This window comes from Sycon ciliatum, chromosome 1, assembly GCF_964019385.1.
Source record: "Sycon ciliatum chromosome 1, ocSycCili1.1, whole genome shotgun sequence".
Taxonomy (NCBI): domain Eukaryota; kingdom Metazoa; phylum Porifera; class Calcarea; order Leucosolenida; family Sycettidae; genus Sycon; species Sycon ciliatum.
The window spans coordinates 24,333,313-24,352,857 of NC_088643.1; the positions used below are offsets into that span (position 1 = coordinate 24,333,313).

Below are 19,545 nucleotides of genomic sequence, written 5' to 3' on the forward strand. Positions count from 1 at the left end.
ATAATGAAAAAGACCAAAAACATAGGGATTCACTGGCCAGAAAAAGCCACTTCATAGCTGTGTGGTGTAGACCAGGCTAACTAGTGGCCGTCGATTCTTCAGCCTTGCAAGCTGTTGAATGGTGCAATCCCAGCACAAGTTGCTATGGCTTCTGATGTAGCATTGCTATCATCGCCTCCGGCGATGGGCGTCAAAATGGTTAAATGGTCAAACGGTGTGTGTGTGTGTGTATATGTGTACGTTTTCATGCAAGAGTCTAGCATTTTAAGATACACCCAACTATTTACACTGGGAAAGTCTGAAACGATTTCTTCTATCTAGATATGCTGTGATGCCGATGATAAATTATCACATATGGCCCAGAATCTGCGAAAACCAGGCTTAGGGTGAAAATCATTTTTTTGAGAAAATTGATGTTTTGTAAAAAGGTTGTGTCGCGTGGACGATCGAGTGCAGTGAAGTGGAACCAAAGAGAATCTCGCTTGTTTGACGAAGTGGCAGTCATGGCAGGAAGGGTTTCAGCAGTCAGGGAAGTCAAAGGGCTTCCGGTAGAATATTCCCTGCTACTCATCTAGTCACGACGAAGAGTTTTTGAGCTGATCGTACAGATTCCATCTCCTACACTCAGGGATGCGAAATTTCTGCGCTAGCTGCTGCTTGCGGAAAATATGAGCGTTAGCATGCTAACGCGAGTTAGCAGCCAGCCCAGCGAGCTGGCCCAACCTGCACGCATGCGCGAGTCACGTGGGCACGCGCCCTTCAATATCCTGTACAATGTCTCTTTCATGTCATTGCTGTTTGGACTTTCGAGCGTGCAACTTGCGGAACAGGTGTTCCCGAAACAATTTCCTTTCGTTAGACTTTCAAGCTTGCATTCTCGTATCTCTACGTTTCAATTCAGACTTCAATGACGCCTGTTGGTGCCTGTTGGTGCCTGAAACAATGTCGTCGTCTACAGTGGAACGTCGACTGTGGTTTTTTAGCTTGCGCCATCATCAGGTTTCCTGAAATGAAATACCTCCACGCGATCTCAGCGACCCTTGTTTGTGCCTTGAAACAATGTCGTCGTCACCAACCGGCGTCCAACCTCTCCGGATCGCCTCGCTCTACCTGGCTCCGCCGCCCGCCTACTGCGAACGCAGCGACGGCCGCCACGCAGACCACCACTGCAACAGCAGGCGCGAGCCTGACGATCGTAATTCGTATCCAGAGAGGCGAGTTCGTGGACTTTGATTTTCTGTTGGAAGTAACAACGGGAGTTGTCCACTGCCGTCACCAACGCCACCCAGCTTCTCCTCGCTCTACTGGGATCCGTATCGCCGCTCGCCGCCAGCAGGCCGGACCCTACTGGGAGCCCGGTGCAGTGACGACCGCCATATGCGCATGCAGCACCAACAGCAGGTGAACCTGACTGTCCTATACGGGCCCTTCTCGATCGCGTCCAGAGAGGCGAGTTCGTGGACTTCGATTTCCTGCTGCCCGATACAGTTGCAGTCAGTCCAGCTCCGGCGACGTTCCAACTCCGTAGCCCCTCATATGTTGCTCTTCTGGCGCACTAGCATTTATTTGAATCCGAACCCAGAACTGCGCTTCGTAGGCTGCGTGACGGTAGCACTTGAGTTGAGACCTGGACAGTGTTCATGAATGGTCTGTGTTCCACTGTTCCTCACCGCGTTTCACGAGTGCCTGTGGACGTATTTGGCCACGATCGTCGCGGCCAATCGCCAGTTTTTGCCACCTAGAAACTGGACGTTATCAATACTCAATCTGCGGACAACTGTTTCGTCCTTTGTGGACTCATCAGCGTAGCACAGAGGGAATTAAGCCGAACCTGATAGCAATGGAAAATAAAATAAATCTCCAAAGCCAGGTTATCAATATCAACTTGTGGCAACTGCGCCTCGCGGTGTACTGGAACAGCACGACCCGCCTGCCAGCAGTGCAGCTCAGTGCACTCGCCAGCATTTCCGTGCGCATTTCGTCCTACTCACCAGTACAGATCCGCATCACGTACCGCAACCGTATGCCGCTACTACGAGTACGGCGCTTGCACGCGTCAGATCAGGCAGTGCTACCTCCAGTGCCGACAGGAGCATCCCAGAGCAAAGTGTAAGGCCTCATCAGTAACTGTGCAAGCACTCAGTTTCTCACTTCTCAAAATTACTGGACTCACATCCTGATCCTATGCTCCGGAGGTATGTTGCACATGGTCGTAATTGTGGGGTTGTGGTAGGTTTCATCGGCAACCACTCAACTAACTGGGATCCATTGAATTTAACACGGTCACATGCTAACCCAGATTATATTTCTGCGCAACGATCCGTTTCTTGCAGCAGGCTTGAAACAGCTGGCCGATCCGTTTCTTGCAGCAGGCTTGAAACAGCTGGCCCGTGTTCTTCACCCCCTTTCTCGCCTCTGTGCTGTTCCGGCGTAGATGCGGTTCCTAGACGAACGGGAAGTTACACACGACACACCCTTTGTAAAGCCTGGAGGGTCTAAGTGTCAACGATTACATTCCAGCAGACCGTGTCTCTCCACAATGTCAAGATGACAATGCTGCAAACATGATTAGACAATTGCTCGCCCCGCTGTATCTTGCTAAGCTCAATGTTAAAAGTGCATTCTGCCGAATTCCCGTCTGCCCGGAGGAGTGGCCCTTGTTGAACCGCTGGTAGCAGGATCAATACTGTTATGAGAGCGTCCTGCCTTTCAGACTGTACTACGCTCCAGGCCAGCTATATGGAACTCTGTCGCATCCGCCAGTGAATGGATTGTGTGCGGGCAGTTCGCACTCCCACGCCTGTTGCATTACGGGGAATACCTCAATTAATGTTACTTCCTCAATGCATGCTCTGGACTTGTGTTACCTCGCCAGCAACTCGCTATTCTGCTCCGAGCGTTTACATACCTCGGTGTTTCTCTGGCCCCAGCAAAAGTGGAGGGTCCAGCTCAAGTCCTGACGTTATTGGCATCTTCCCATTACGGGAAATACCTCGACTAACGTTTCTGTCTCCATGCATGCTCTGGACTTGTGTTAGCTTGCCAGCAACTCGCTACTCGGCGCCGTGCGTTTACATACCTCGGTGTTTCTCTGGCGTCAGCAAAAGTGCTTCCTCGATGTATGCTCTGGACCTGTGTGAGCTCGCCAGCAACTCGCTACTCGGCGCCGTGCGTTTACATACCTCGGTGTTTCTCTGGCGTCAGCAAAAGTGGAGGGTCCAGCCCACGTCCTGACGTTTATCGGCGTCATCCTGGACACCCGCACGCTCACATCAGTCTGCCGAAGGACGAACTTGCCAAGCTTCACGACCTCCTACGGGCCACTCTCAACACAGCTTCAACTACCCAATGTCAACTCGAGTATCTTCTGGGAAAGCTCTCGTTTGCTACAAGAGTGATAGTCCCAGGACGCGCATTGCAGATTGTGGTCACTTGCCAACTGGTACCGGCAGCCGTATTACCTGATCAAGCTCTCCGAAGAGTGCCTCAAATACCTTCGCTGATGGCCTGAGCTCCTGGAATAGGAGAACGGCCGGTCCTTCTTCCTACATCCTAAGTGGACGCCGTCCCCCAACTTGCTGCTATTCACTGATGCAAGTGGTGCACTTGGCTGGTGCGCAAACAATTGCAACCGGGGATAGGGCAATGGACAGTCAATCAAGCAGACCAGCCAATCGCAAAGAGTGGTTTGCAATTGTGGCAGTACCTGGAAAAGCTAGCGGCACCAGCAGCAGATGCCAATCGATCGGCTTTGCAGCAACTGCGAAAATCTTGCTCATCAGTTGTGGCTATGGCCTGGCGTCATACACCGGCCACTCGTTTCGAATCAGCTGCCGGACTCGATATTCAGAGAGGCGGGAAGGTGGAAAGCCATGTCTGCCCGAGTAACATTCAGAGGCCACCAGCAGCCAAAGCATGGGTGGCTGTGGCAATGGCCTCAGCCCATGATATCGAGTTCCTGTTAGTCAATCGTTACCGAGCTTGCACTGCTTACAAATATCACAGGTAGCTGCACTTTGTGATCCGCTCTGGGAGTGCCGATTTATGGAATATATGCTCTCAACTGGTTATGCATCTCTATATATCTAGCATTTGGCGGCTCTATTCAGAGTCATTGGCGGCTCCATGCGGAGGCATTGGCGGCTCCATGCGGAGTCATTCGGCGGCTCCATGCGGAGTAATTGGCAGCTCCATGCGGAGTAATTCAGCGGCTCCATGCGGAGTCATTCGCTGGCTCCATGCGGAGTCAATTGCCGGCTCCATGCGGAGTCATTCGCCGGCTCCATGCAGAGTCATTCGCCGGCTCCATGCGGAGTCATTTGCCGGCTCCATGCGGAGTCATTCGCCTGCTCCATGCGGAGTCATTTGCCGGCTCCATGCGGAGTCATTTGCCGGCTCCATGCGGAGTCATTTGCCGGCTCCATGCGGAGTCATTCGCCTGCTCCAAGCGGAGTCATTTGCTGGCTCAGCTGCGAGCCATTATACCAGTTGCTCGAATCGGCACTCCCAGCTTAATGCAAAACTCGGTTGCTCTGTTGTGAGGTGGGGGGATGCTAAATGAGCGTTAGCATGCTAACGCGAGTTAGCAGCCAGCCCAGCGAGCTGGCCCAACCTGCACGCATGCGCGAGTCACGTGGGCACGCGCCCTTCAATATCCTGTACAATGTCTCTTTCATGTCATTGCTGTTTGGACTTTCGAGCGTGCAACTTGCGGAACAGGCGTTCCCGAAACAATTTCCTTCCCACCCTCCCACCCACTAGCTCAACTCATGTTTCTGGCGCACACATGACGGTATCTGTATAGTCCATGAGAATATAATTATGCTCTCAACTGGTTATGCATCTCTATATATCTAGCATTTGGCGGCTCTATTCAGAGTCATTGGCGGCTCCATGCGGAGGCATTGGCGGCTCCATGCGGAGTCATTCGGCGGCTCCATGCGGAGTAATTGGCAGCTCCATGCGGAGTAATTCGGCGGCTCCATGCGGAGTCATTCGCTGGCTCCATGCGGAGTCAATTGCCGGCTCAATGCGGAGTCATTCGCCGGCTCCATGCAGAGTCATTCGCCGGCTCCATGCGGAGTCATTTGCCGGCTCCATGAGGAGTCATTCGCCGGCTCCATGCGGAGTCATTTGCCGGCTCCATGCGGAGTCATTTGCCGGCTCCATGCGGAGTCATTCGCCTGCTCCAAGCGGAGTCATTTGCTGGCTCAGCTGCGAGCCATTATACCAGTTGCTCGAATCGGCACTCCCAGCTTAATGCAAAACTCGGTTGCTCTGTTGTGAGGTGGGGGGATGCTAAGGTGAAGAAATCGTCTCCAGTTAGAGTCGTGATGGCGATAGTGAGGAGAACCTGGACGACATCGATCCAGCCAATCGAAGTACGGAGATACTAGCTGTTTCTGGGCCTCACGCAAAGGGAACACGCGCAGCAGAGCTCATACGTTTCCAGCAAGTAACACGTTAGTTCATGAGGAAAAAGGCTTGAAGCGCAGTGTGAAAACTGTTTTGAATTGAAGTCCTTGGCGATGAAGTGCTACTGAAGGCCAGGCGAATGAGCGAGCAGATCGAGAGGCCCCCACTCGAGACTTTCCTCGCTGGACAGCTAGCTGCAAGGGATTGTACAGCGTGCCGATATTTCACTTGCTGGTCAGCACCAAGCAGATACTGCAGCACGCCAACGCACTATGCGCTTACTATGAACAGTGGAACAGTTTGAAAGGCTGTGTTCTTGCTTGTTTCTGAACAGTTGTACTAGATTCACCCTTCAAAAGGTGCCATCTCAACTGGAGTCGGGTTTCCTTGTGGTGTGTAGCGCCAGAGCATGCCAGTACATGTATTCAGCCCCAGAATGTGCTGAGTGAGGAGCAAACAAAATTCATGCAGAACTGTGCATGGCCACTAAAGCCTGCAGCACCAAGGGGCCAAAACAAGCCTGCCCCCACATGCCTACCCGTCTGGCGAAATTACTGGTCAGTCGGCGTCACGCATTTTTCACAAAAAATTGCGTTTCACCTGCGGGGAGAGTATGCGTGTACTCGAGTCTCATCCTGAGCACGTTTTTTCTCCGTTTTTTCAGCTCCAGTATAGCTGTATTTTTCATTGCAAAGCCGTCCTCGATTGTTGTGTTCGTTGTTCAAACGAAGTGGACATTCAATCATGAAGGCAGAGGACATAGGAGCCTGATTGGAGTTTCTCGTGGCATAGGACGGCCACACACAGACACTTTGGGATTTTCTGAATATAAAATACCGTACGCACGATGCTGAGATCAATTTGTGCGATATCAAATTGTTTGTGATCTACCACATCGAGCAGAACGGGATCCAAACACAAGCTTACCGACGGTTAGGCTGCCGACCTGACTGCACAAATGATCCCTGGCTTCACCAGACGCCAGAAGTCGGACACCATGTCCCTTGCCGCGACGTCCATCTCCAAAAAGAACTCCATCTTCGTCGTGAAAAGGCTTGAAATACTCAATATTCAACCGAGATTCGCGGTCTCACCCTTTCTCAGATCGAATCATTTTTTGTTGTAGCAGTTGCAGGGTAGTTCCCCGCCACTACTTCAACAGAAGATGGCTCCAAACCATGCCTGGAACAAGCCATATCGAGGTTGCAAGCCACCCATCTCAGCACTTTTTTTGAAGAAATTCAAAATTTCAATGGTGGAAGATATACTATGGAGAGAATTTCAAAAAGTATGTTTCGCGGAGCGATCGCTCAACCTACGTCATTCAAACTTTGCAGGATGGTTCAGACGTACATGCGAGGCATGGAACCACAGAAGATGATATCATAGCTGACACACAGAGTCACACACACAGCAGATTCGTGTGCACAGATACTAAATTAGTGGACGTCGTCATCTTCTTCCCGCTGATCTCAAATGTACTATGACGTGCTATTTCGCCTGACGTTGTCATGTCACCTAAACAAAAATCATCCATGTCTCTTCCTTCAGTCTGGTGCATCTCTCTTCATTTCTTTCCTGTGATAACAATTTTGTGTTTTTTTTTGGATTTTTTAACACAATACCCTGGTGTGTTTGAGATACTTTTAATACCACTATGAGTCGACCCACACCTGTAATATTTTGTTTCCTGACCTCCCATGCCCAGTAGAAGCTGAAAATGGGAAAAAGTCATTTTGTGAAATTTCACCCTAAGCCTGGTTTTCGCAGATTCTGGGCCATATAGATTAACTGTACCTGGGCAAAAAATAGCCAGCTGTCAAGAGAGGGCAGGACTCCTACATTCAGCAAGAGCACGATGATGAACACCAGTAGGCATAGCAGGAATAGCAGAGCGAAGTAGACTGCCAATGACACTCTTGCATGTCCTTGACTGCTCACACAGGTCTGCAGCGGCACCAACAGACATCAGAGAGCACAGAGCAATTATGCAGTACAGACTCAACCTGAACACACTGAAGAAGCGGATATGATATTGTCCGGAGTATAAGCAGCACTTTAGGCACTACTAATTCAGCCCAAAAAGTCGGTTAGGCTTTTGCTACTATGCTCGGTGATAAACAGGGTAGACGTCTGTATTTCGTAACAGAAAAATTGGGGTGCGGCTTACACTCCGGAAAATACGGTACCCGTGTGCATACCATACCATGCTGATCCCCCCCCCCCCCACACACCATACTATGCAGACCCCCTCCCCCTCCCCTCCCCCCACCATACCATGCAGACCCCTCCCCTCCCCCCCCCCCCCCACCATACCATGCAGATCCCCCCCCCCCCCCACACACACACCATACTATGCAGACCCCCTCCCCTCTCCTCCCCCCACCATACCATGCAGACCCCTCCCCCCCCCCCCACCATACCATGCAGACCCCCCCCCCCACCACCATACCATGCAGACCCCCCCCCACCACCACCATACCATGCAGACCCCCCCCCCCCCACCACCACCACCATACCATGCAGATCCCCCCCCCCCCCCCCCACCTATACCATGCAGGATCATCAGTTTTTCACCAAACATTTCATTAGTCCTGTTGTAGCTATTTTGTGTACGTCTATGTTTCTAAGTGGTGGCTATTGGGCGGTTCAAGTGTGTGTGGGTGTGTGAAGGGAGGGGGAGGGGGGGGAGGGGTGGTGCATTGTCAACTACCTCGTGCTTACCCGTCCGGCCATGTTGTACTCGAAGCCGTGCAGGCAGCCTGTGCAGAGTGGTCCACCGGTGTGTGACCATGTAGCACATGGGTTGTCCTGCCCGAGCAGCCAATCAACGCCATCATGGTAAGAACACGTCCCAGTGTAACAGGGCACGGCAGCAAACTTGTGAACACCGTCAAGCCTGCCAATGGGGTCATGCATGTATTCGGAGCCCAGGAAATCTTGCCGACGGATCGAAAACCATGGCTTGATGATTTGAGGCTGCATTACGCTCTGAACAAAGCTCGGCGGGGTAAACTTCGTCTGATGGCCGGCCCAGCACTGGGAGTTGATGAACACCCTCTTGCCATAATCGCAGCGCGTAACACACTGCTTCAGTGTGGAGTTACTGCATGTACAACTGAGCTCCTGCTTGATACGCCACACATAATGTCGCATGTTCTTGCATGATGCACGTCTAAATCCCTCCAGAAGCTCCCTCGCCTGGCAGCAAAGCACAAGAGCAAGGTATACATACATGCAGGGTTACCGGGGTTACCGGGTTTACCAGGGTTACCAGAGTGGAATGCGACCGCCATCATAGCATATGATGCCGTATCCGAGCCAGCGTGCAGCATTGCGTTTAAAATGGTTACTAAATTAGCATGCTGCACGGAGTATGTATACTGACCTGCTCTGGGTTAGACTTCACTGGCTGAAATCCCAAGTGGCAGCTGCGCAGGCGGAATGGTATACGCAGCTCCAACTTTCCACCATGAACCTCACTGAATGTAAGATCTCCTGCACACGCACACACACACACACACACACACACACACACACACACACACACACACACACACACACACACACACAAACACACAAACACACAAACACACAAACACACAAACACACACACACACAAAGATATTTTAGAACCGTACCTTCAAGCCAGCATCGCGGAAACTACCAGGCATTTGGCACCAATCTCCCAAACTCAAAATTTCCCGTTGCATTGTTTCTATGGCATGTTTGGGACAGAAAGCAGGGAGGCATACTGGGATTGTCTGAGACCATCATTGATAATGAAAAAGCAGATGGTACTGGGTTCAGATAATGCTTGGAAGCGGGTAGATTTTCCATCTGCACTACGAACCAGAGTAAAGTGGAAATCCAGGGACTGACACGAGGATAACATGGAGGATAACATGGAGGCAGTGGATGAGATTGTTGGTCTTTGACCTCTTTGTGGTGGGTCTGATGGCTATTCACCCCACTGTTTTAGGAGTGCCAGCACCTCGAGCCTTTCAAAGGTGATGGCATTCCTACGGAAGAGGAAAAATCAGAATGACCAACTCTGTCCATGGACCAGGGCATTTAGTTATACTTGGGAAGGAGGCTTGTGTACGACGCATGCCAAACGTGACTACATGGTACCGAGTCGACTGACCTTGCACCCGGATTACTAGCGCTCCAGTAGAGTTGGGTGTTCCATACAGCGACAGGCGACGTATGGAGTCATCTGATGTGAAGAGCTCTGTCTGACGAGACTTGACAATGAATGTTCCACGTCCAAGAAGCACGTCATCGTTGTCTGCTTCGACCTTGTGAAATCAGTCAACATGATTCGGCGGCATGGTGGTCAGGCATCCAAACGAATGCACTGCTGTCAGGCATCCAAACGAATGCACTGCTGTCAGGCATCCAAACGAATGCACTGCTGTCAGGCATCCAAACGAATGCACTGCTGTCAGGCATCCAAACGAATGCACTGCTGTCAGGCATCCAAACGGATGCACTGCTGTCAGGCATCCAAACGAATGCACTGCTGTCAGGCATCCAAACGAATGCACTGCTGTCAGGCATCCAAACGGATGCACTGCTTTAAAAATCACTGCATCGTAGGTGCACTCTGTGCAGCGGAAACTGATTTGTCTTCTTCTTCTTTGCTTATATTGGGGTTTGCATTGACAAGTTGTTAGATTCATTGGTTAACTGCTGCTGCGTGACACGGTGTGGCCAATACCAGTCATGATGACTATTCTATCTTTATGCAGGCATGCTAGCTGGCAGACATGGACAGGGCTGCATTGGGTAGCAATACCAGCCAGTGTTTACCAGTGATACCATAGTCATAGGGCAGGGAGCTTTCTGAGTACATTACTACATTGACTCATAGAGTAGTAGCCTACATGACATTATACTGGTGTATGTGATTGTGTATCTGAATGTATATGTGCAGCCTGCAGAACAGCCACGTCACACTAGGCTCACCTCTATCGACAGTGGTGCTGAGTAGACGTTGAACATTTCATCCAGAGCGTCAACTTGAAGTGAAAACTGTTCACCGGGCGCTGGGTGCAAGGTCATGTCACTGATGCTCTCCGTCGTCGTCGTCGTCGTCCCTGCAAAGCTCTTGCCGGCATCCAGCTGGCAGCTGGTAGTGTTTGCAGGTGTATGGGCCGCTGCTATGTAGTTGTCCCAGCATAGGATCAGTGATGACCAGGGTACCAGTACGTAGACATAGCCTGGCAGCACCCCGGGCAGTTGGTGCCTGTAGTCGCTGTACTGCCTGGCCAGGTCGAACAGCGTACAGTCGGTTTTCAGCGGAAGATGAAAGCTGTCGAGTAAGCATCAAAGCACAACATACCCATACCGTTTATTCAGATACAATGGCGCCGCTTCACCCTTGAACGCTTGAATTTGGCAAGGCTCAAAAGTCAAAAACCCACTTCAAACTCGAAATTTTGGTTTTGGACTGGCTTATCCATACATTTTGCACTTTAGTACTCCATCTTAGTAAATCCGTAGAAATTTGATGCAAAACCATTCAGGTTACCTGTCAGAGTGAGTCAAACTTTGCTGCAGGATATCACTCCTCCTGCATGTGTCGTAGAAGTACCAGACATTGTCGCCAACCATTTTGTAGCACGACGTCCTGGCTTCTTTGAAGACGAGCCAGGCCGGTCGAGTCGAGAACGGCGGCTGATACCCCTGGCCAGCTATTCCGTACGGTTTCGACTGCATGTTCATGACGAAAAGCTTCTGGATGTTGCTGAAGCACAGCTGGTGTGGCTGCTGTGTGTAGGCGGTGGGTGAGCTGCATGATACATTGGGTGGGAGTTGGCAGACTCCACTGCGCTTGTCCCTTGCCTTGAAAAACATCTCGTAGTGTGCCTCTGGTGAATGCCGTTCGCCACTGCTATGCTTTCCGGTACTTCCCCTGTTAGGAAGGTTGCACTTGAGCTGAACTCTGTGGTTCCCCTGTGGACCAGGTAGGCACCTTTCCTTTCCATTGCCATTCTTGGCTGCAGAGCACGAGGGAGAGAGAAAAAATATTCGAACTTCTAAGTAGCAACAGATAAGTGCCCCCCCCCCCCCCCCCGAAGATGGATTGCATGCACATGTCTCTGCTAACCTGACATTGGGTAACCGGTTGCTAACTAAAACGGACAATGTTAGAAGAAAGACTGAGAACAATCCCCCACAAACCATTGCTGTTTTCTTTGCAACGATTTGCTGCTGGGTATTGTGGATGCATGTGCTGCAGTTGTCAGTTGCCTCTCCCAGTTCAAGGGTCCGATATCCACTAAGACATGTGGCTATCGAAGTCTGAAGAAAAGGTGTCCAGCGGTCTCTTCTGGGATGACAGCTACACCATAGCTCAGTGGTCGGAGCATCGCTGGCCTCAAGCAAAGGTCCCTGGTTCGATTCCTGGTGGGGACAGTCGATTTTTTCTTCAGACTTTTCCCTTTCCATTCCCTCAACTTATGAATCATGTGGCTGCACTTTATCAAACAAAAAAACTCGGATGTTAGGCCAATAGTAGTAATAACATGTAAAGAGTCATAAGTAGTAATGTACATGTAGGTTACAGGTCCTTTTCTCTACACTTTATCCTTTTCAATGTTTATCCCGCAAATGATTTACGCCAAAGAGTGCTTGATTCTCGGTTACATTTGCAATGTGTCTCCTTACCTAAAGGATCCAGAAACAAATACGAGCGGCCGGCAGTATGAGGTGGCCAAGGCGAAGTAGAGGGAGAGACGGAGAGACTTCTCGGACGACAGGACAATCTCCGTCCAAGTCGAGGAGTGGCACAGCCTTCCAAGCACGGTCCAGTCGAGGAGAAGAGTTTACGCACCTCACAGTAGTCCTCGTCACACTTAGCATCATCTGCGGGGTCACAAGAACAGTATGCGGCATTGCTGGATTCCCATGCTGTATCGAGATCCTCACAATAAAAGAACCAAGCTAGGCAATACTCTTGACCTGTAGTGATAGTTTTCTACTGGTATTGGTCCTGTACGAAGGACAGAATTCAATCCCTAGAAGAACAACAGTATTTTTCGTGTCTATTGCCATTTCAGGGACGTCTTTGAAATGATTTATCAGAAGCTCTTGGCCTGGCAAGATTTCCATAGACTTGGGAAACAGTAGTAGTAATTTATACAACTAGGATGGTGAGCCGATAATAATGATTTAATCTCATGATTTTTAAGCAATAAGATATGATCCATTTTGGCCCAATTCCCCAAGCTTTCTCTCGGGAGGGGGCCTCGCCTCTTCATTGTACATGAACTATCTTAGCTGAGAGCTTTCCTTCATCAGGCAGTGTCTGGACATAGTCCAGGGGCGGATCCGTAGATCTCTACAAGGGGCTCCAGTTTAGCCAAGACTGAATAGCTGATACATATACATATACACGTACACGTACATGCACAAGCACATGGTTTCCAGTAGTACATTTGTGAAATTTAGGGGGTTTCCCTGGAACCCCGGGACCCCCTCCCCCCCCCCCTAGATCTGCCCTGTAGTCCTGGTTCTGCAAACTTTTCAACGTGATTCAATTATGCAGAGGTCACCAGGCCCAGTACTGTCTGTCATCATAGCTACTGGCTAGTTGTTTATTGTACTGGCTACAGTCAACTTCGCCAATAACGACATTCGGCGGGGCATCAGAAAAGTGTCCTTATTCGCGAAGTGTCCTTATAACCGAAGTCCCATTTGAATGTATGTGAACCCACATTTTGTATAGTATGACATGCATATCAAAATCAAGCTCTTTTCTTGCTCTTTGTCAATGTGTACTTTATTTTCATATTGCAGTTGAAAGGAACTAAAAATGCAATATGCAAGGGAAATCAATTGAAAGATATGCCTTTTTGAGCCATCTACACTACAGGGCCAGAGACATGTACATGTATGATGATTACTGTACAATCATGTACAACTACAGTCGTCCCTCTCTAATCCGGCACTTGTTTATCCGGAACCCTTGCCAACCGGCGCACTTTCTGACGAAACCGATTTTTTTCGTTCAATTCCTACATCTTAATCCGGCACTTGAATTCCGCCTCCGGCAGTGACGTTTTGAAACGAATCACTCAAACTGCACGTAGTTTGATTTCCTAATCCGGCAGTCGTAAAGGTGCACTCCTTGCCAGGCCAGGCTAGGCCAGTCTGGTCAGTGCCGCGCGCGCGGGGCCACTTCAGAGTTCAGTTCAGTTGACAACTGTACTCGACCTCGCGTGGGAGAGTTCAGTTCGGTTGGTTGTTAGGTCTTTTCCGAACCCTAACTCAATTTATACAAAGAGAAAGACCAAGGAACTACAAGTTACGCTATACTGTCCACTAACACCACCAGTTACTAAACAATCAGCTCATGCGATAACATTGCACGACACTGACCGATTGTACTGACGTTCTACAACTATAATGTTCGACCTGCATGATGTCGACTGCTTGCGTGGCCTTCTCAAGAGGGTCAATGTTGTCCAGGAGACAACGGCTAAGCAGTCAACCATACTTTCTTATTTTAGCAAGGAGTAGTGTCCTGCCAATTTTCAGGTGTGTGTGTGTGCGTGTGTGTGCAAGAGTACATGTGAACATGTTCTCTGTTTTACTTTATCACTTTATCACTGTGTATATTCCTGGAGAACAGTTGAGAATATAAAGCCGTGCACCAAATACTTGGGTCGACACGGAAAAACCCTGCGTTTTGACGTATGATACATGCATGCAATTGGGTAGGGCCGGGTCAGAGGACAGGATTTCTTAATCCAGCACCCTCGTTAATCCAGCAGAAAACGCCGTAGCAAAAGGTGCCGGATTAGAGAGGGACGACTGTACAATCATGTACAACTACAGTCATGTACATTGTATACATATACATGTATTACATGTAGGTGTGCTGGTAAATCCAACAATTTTGAAATACATGTAATAATACCACAGCACGCGTACAAAGGCCAAAGAACAATGCATGAGAATACACTGAAATTAAGCCAAGTCCGCTTCTGTCTCCAGTCAACAAAAAACTCATCCATAAACAATGTCTGATCTCCATTTCGACTTGTCTGCAGCAAATGCTCGTGCTCCTTCTAGGTCGCTGGCATTCTTCAAAGGAGTGTCGTGCCCTGCCAGGTCCTTCATGATGGTGGTAGGGAGAGTAGCCGCGGGACGGCCCCTTCGTCCACGTGACCCCCACTTGAAAATAGCAGGACATCGCAAGGCAAGGGGGTGACTGCTCACTCATCCTCCTCAGCACATGGCCAGTGAGGCTACGGCGTCGCTTGGCAACAAGCTCCGACAGTGGCTGCGAGCCACATCTGGAATACAGATCATCAAATCATCATTCGTAATTCTGTCTGGATATCGCACTCCCACCAGGTTTCTGAGCTGTCGGCGGTGAAAACAGTCCAGTCGCTGAAAGACTTTTTGAAACCAACATAAAAAAGGAAGAAAAAGCCCCCCCCCCCCTTGGCTGCAATTTCTTGCATGTGTGCCTTTATATCCATCACCATAGCCATAGGTTCTGGTACTTCTGCATGACAGGTACCTGTACATGTACTTGACTGACAGGTACTTGAAATAGCTGTCAAAAGCCCAGAAAGTCGTTTTTTCACTCACAAAGCGACTGTTCAGTACATGGGGTAGTGGTCTACCAGAGCAATCACACTCACCACCGTGGTGGTTTTCCAGAAATGAGTAGAAGCAAAAAACCACACTCGCAGCCACATAATAGATAAATAGCCGAAAAACATCTAAATCCATCAAAGAACCGCCAGCAAGCGGGAGAAAAGGCCGTGAAATCAAGTGAAACAGCATGGTCAGTGGTGAGCATGGGTGACTGGGCAGCAGGGGAGCGCCTGAAAAACAATGACTCCCTACATTCCTAGCCGCGACCGCTCAACCGGGCTAGAGGAAAAACACGCCTTTCGGCCAAAAAACCTTTCTATTTCATTAATTCCTGCACCGCTGCCAGTCAGACCCAAGAATAGAGATAGCAAGAAATGGTATGTAATAACCGGTGTATGTCATAATCATAAGCCACACACATAGGCATAGATTGTCAAGAAGAACAGCGGACGACTCCCATGAAACCAGGGTGGGTGGGCGGGCAACTTCAACTACCACGAGGAAAAGCAAAGACCACGATGGCAGGTTCAACGGAGTTGCGCAGAACAAGAGCAAATGCACGAAAATATTTGTGAGTGAAAAATACGTTTTTTGCACTCTTTCGCTACGCTCAGCCGTGAAAAAACAAAACATTCAAGCAGTGAATATGACCTCGGGGCACTAAAAGCATGTCGCTATACGCGAATTGTCGTTATTCAGATAGTCGTTATATCCGAAGTTAAATGTATACAGTTAGATGGGACTTTGCTCTGGGCATGGAAATTCGGTCGTTATTCGCGAATTGTCGTTATATCCGCAGTCGTTATTAGCGAAGTTGACTGTAGTTGTTTATTGTACTGGATAGTTGGTTTCCTTGCAGGTTCACACCTTATGGCCAGTCTTGTTCCTTGGTGCCATGTACACTGGTGTGTGGTGCCATACAGCATGCCAAAAGGACTGATTCTGACGTGACGTGTGTGTGTGTGTGTGTCAGCTAGTTCGGTTGGTGGGTGCACTTATGCCAGCTAGTGCTGGGTCTGTTGCCAACAGGCTCGGCTGCTTGAAGGTGTAATGTTGTACCTGCCACCTTTGTTGGTTTCAGGGTTCATATACTTTCTGTTTGAAGTATACATACCTGTTAACCATGGACGGCTTCTGGCTAGATTAACTCTTGTGTAATCAATGGTGCTAGTGAAGCTTATATCACATCCACTCTGATTTGGCCACCCACACTAGTAGCAAGTCACACACATGATTACCTTCACTGGGGCAGGGAAACTGCAGTTGGATCCCGGGACGGATACCCTGATGCCGTCAATCCTTTTTTTGGACCTTGTCCTCACCCACATACTGAGGTGTGGTGAGCCCATAAGTGGTGCAATTTCCAAGTCCACCCATAGTTTGGGGGTTTCAGGGGTGTCGGCCGTTGGGCGGTTCAATAGCCAATAATTGAGTCATCTTTCCAAGATTCCTTTTGAGTCTCTCTCCTCTTTCTCGGGGAGACCCATGTGGCCTATTTTGTTAGTGAGTGTGTGTGTGTGTGTGTGTGTGTGTGTGTGTGTGTGTGTGTGTGTGTGTCCCATATGGTGCAGTGGTATGTGCAGCGATTTCTAATCGATAGATTGCGGGTTCGATTCCCGACGATTATGGTCACACACGTCTTTCTTCTCTTTCTCAGACTCTTCCTGACTTTTCTTTCATTCTCCTGGGTGGTTACCAACAGCCAGTGCATGCCGGAGTATGTGGTGTGATGTGTGTGCGGGGAAAAAAAATGAAAAAGACCAAAAATAGGGATTCACTGGCCAGAAAATGTCACTCCACATAGCTGTATGGTGTAGACCAGGCTGAATAGTGACGGTCAATTCTTCAGCCTTGCAAGCTGTTGAATGGTGTAATCCCAGCACAAGTTGCTATGGCTTCTGCCGTAGCATTGCTATCATCGCCTCCGGCGATGGGCGTCAAAGGTCAAAGGTGTGTGTGTGTGTGTGTGTGTGTGTGTGTGTGTGCGTGTAATGCACACTCACCGATATGCTTCTTACGTCACACCACTATAGTACTGACATCACACCACTAGCTGTGGCCCCAGATATACTCGCTGATTTTAAGGTGTGTATGTCGGAACTTTTGGACGAGAGACTGGCAGTATTGATATGCAATGTTGACAATTTGAGCAAAGAGGTGAAGGATCTCAAGGCTAGAGTGAACGAGTTGGAGCGCGAAAAGACGGAACTGGCCAGCACCGTACAACCCCTGACAGAGGATATGAGTACCTGTACTCATTCTGCGGTGTCTAGCCACGTGTCCCATGCCATCGGGTCCACCATACGCCAAGTGGTTGAGGAAGAGTGCATGCAACTGCAAATACCGGACAATGTCACTATTTCAGGCACAGAGGAGCACACTGAGGAGACGCTAGTGGATGTGCTGGCATCACTTGTTCCGGACATAGATCCATCAGCCTTCACTGCAGCAGACCGCCTCGGACGACCAGGAGGTGATCGACCAAGGCTGATCCGCGCCAAGATGACAGCCACCACCAAGGCCAAATTGATGGATGCGCACTTTGGCTTGAAGCATGGTACGAACCCAGTTTACGTGAACCACAATATAACCATGGAACAGCGAGAGGCCCGCCGAAGTCTCCTGCTGAAGTACAAGCAGCTCCGTTCACAGGGTGTGAAGTGTTTCCTTCCCCGTGATAAAATCCTAGTGGATGGCAAGCCCATTACAGAAGAGAAGATCACGCAACTCTTGATGGCCCCAGGTCAGAGCAGTATGCAAGGATAGGATCCTCTGGGAGCTCCCAATCAAGTAAGAAGTAAAACCCCAAGTAATATCCACTCTGCATGTCTCCTTAAATACTCTGCCCATGACCCACTTGTAGTAGCACACATAAACATATGCAGCCTCAGAAACAAAACTCATGAAAATCAACAACTATTGTCTGACCATAAAGTTCATGTCCTATGCATTACCGAGTCTCACCTGGACTCCACTGTTAGCGATGCTCGCCTTAACATACCTAACTTTAACGTTTTCCGCTGTGATGGCACTACACATGGTGGCGGTGTCTGCATTTATGTTCATTATTACATTGCTGGAACCGTAATCCAACGATCTACAGGATCCACTGTAGAGATATTAAATGTCCGTATCCGTCTTGCTACCAAGCCACGTGCAACAGACATTAGTGTGTCCACCTTGTATCGCCCGCCATCTGCCACAGAAGATTTCTGGGACCAGTTGAGCTCTGAACTTGATTTAGCCCTTCAAACTCCGAATGCATTAATCCTAGGCGACTTCAATACTGATGTCCTCCAGCCAACGACTCCAGGATATCGCCATCTACAGTGTGTCTGTGCGTAGCATCACCTCAGAAATGTTATCACTGAACCTACTCGTTTAGCACGCACTTGCCTAGATCTTGCTCTGGTTACCGACGGCCCCCTTGTAGTCAAGGCGGAAGTAGTCTCAATGAGCGGTGTTAGTGATCATGATCTCGTCATTGTCCAATGTGCCTATCAAGGCCTTGAGCCCATTCCTGCGCACACTCACAGGCTGATTCGGAAACCTGCACCCCATTCTATGGATTTCGACCAATGTGGCCGGGAAATCAGTGAAAGTTTCAGAACTTGGGAGTCGCCCACCAGCCTGGACGGTCAAGTGAAGCACTTTTCCAAGTGTTTGAGACATGTTCTGGACAGAAATGCCCCGATCACTCAGCTCAAGGTGTCTGGATTTGGCAGGCCTCGTCAGCAACCATGGGTTACGCCACACTTGAAAAAGCTTCTTCAGCTTCGAATAAACTTGCACAGGAAACTACGAAGGAACCCAACCGACGGCCCCCTCCTCCAGCAGTACCGGGCAGCACGGCGCGATGGAACCCTCTTGAATAAGAAACTCAAAACAGAATACTGCGTGAAGGCCTTCAACACCCGCAAACGCAACCCCAGTGGCAAATCCTGAACAAGCTTGCAGGACGAGAAAAAGTCAAATCCTTACCTGAGGTGACTACTGTAAGACATGTTATGATAACGAGTCGCAAATTTAACGATTGTCCAAAATTCATAGGTTAACGAGAAGATATGTTAACGATCTTGCAGTATTCTGCCATATCCACACACAGCATATATGAAGCAGTACGGCCTCAACGGATCTTATTATAATGAAGAAATGTCATCCGTTAAAACGTTAGATTTGCTTCCTCCTTATATATTATGTCTTACAGTATATCCAGCCTGACAGCCACATTTGCAACCATAGTTTGTGATCCTGCCAGACCGTCTGAACTTGTTCTACCCAGCCCGCCAGTCGACATTCCCACTCTCGACGAGTTTACGCCAGTCACAGTAGAGTATGTTGAAGATGTCTTGAAGTCATTGAACAGCCACAAAGCACAAGGTTCCGATGAAATACCACCATGTCTCCTCAAAGGATGCCGCACAGACATCGCTGGCCCACTCACCGCTATCATCAATACGTCTGTGCATACAGGCCAAGTTCCAAGTAGTTTTAAGCATGCAGACGTGTGCC

General features: G+C 49.4%; 1 protein-coding gene across 1 annotated transcript in view; it reads right to left on the bottom strand.

Annotated features, from left to right (window-relative positions):
• The window catches only part of LOC135819557 (uncharacterized), a 35,765-nt gene that overhangs the window by 5,364 nt on the left and 10,856 nt on the right, over positions 1–19,545 (bottom strand). The window contains exons 5-11 of the mRNA XM_065332789.1: positions 12,091–12,288; positions 10,952–11,420; positions 10,387–10,732; positions 9,563–9,716; positions 8,804–8,913; positions 8,140–8,616; positions 7,213–7,362 (exon numbers count right to left, since the gene is read on the bottom strand). Coding sequence (XP_065188861.1) covers positions 7,213–7,362; positions 8,140–8,616; positions 8,804–8,913; positions 9,563–9,716; positions 10,387–10,732; positions 10,952–11,420; positions 12,091–12,288 — 1,904 coding nt within the window. The remainder of the gene's footprint in view (positions 1–7,212; positions 7,363–8,139; positions 8,617–8,803; positions 8,914–9,562; positions 9,717–10,386; positions 10,733–10,951; positions 11,421–12,090; positions 12,289–19,545) is intronic.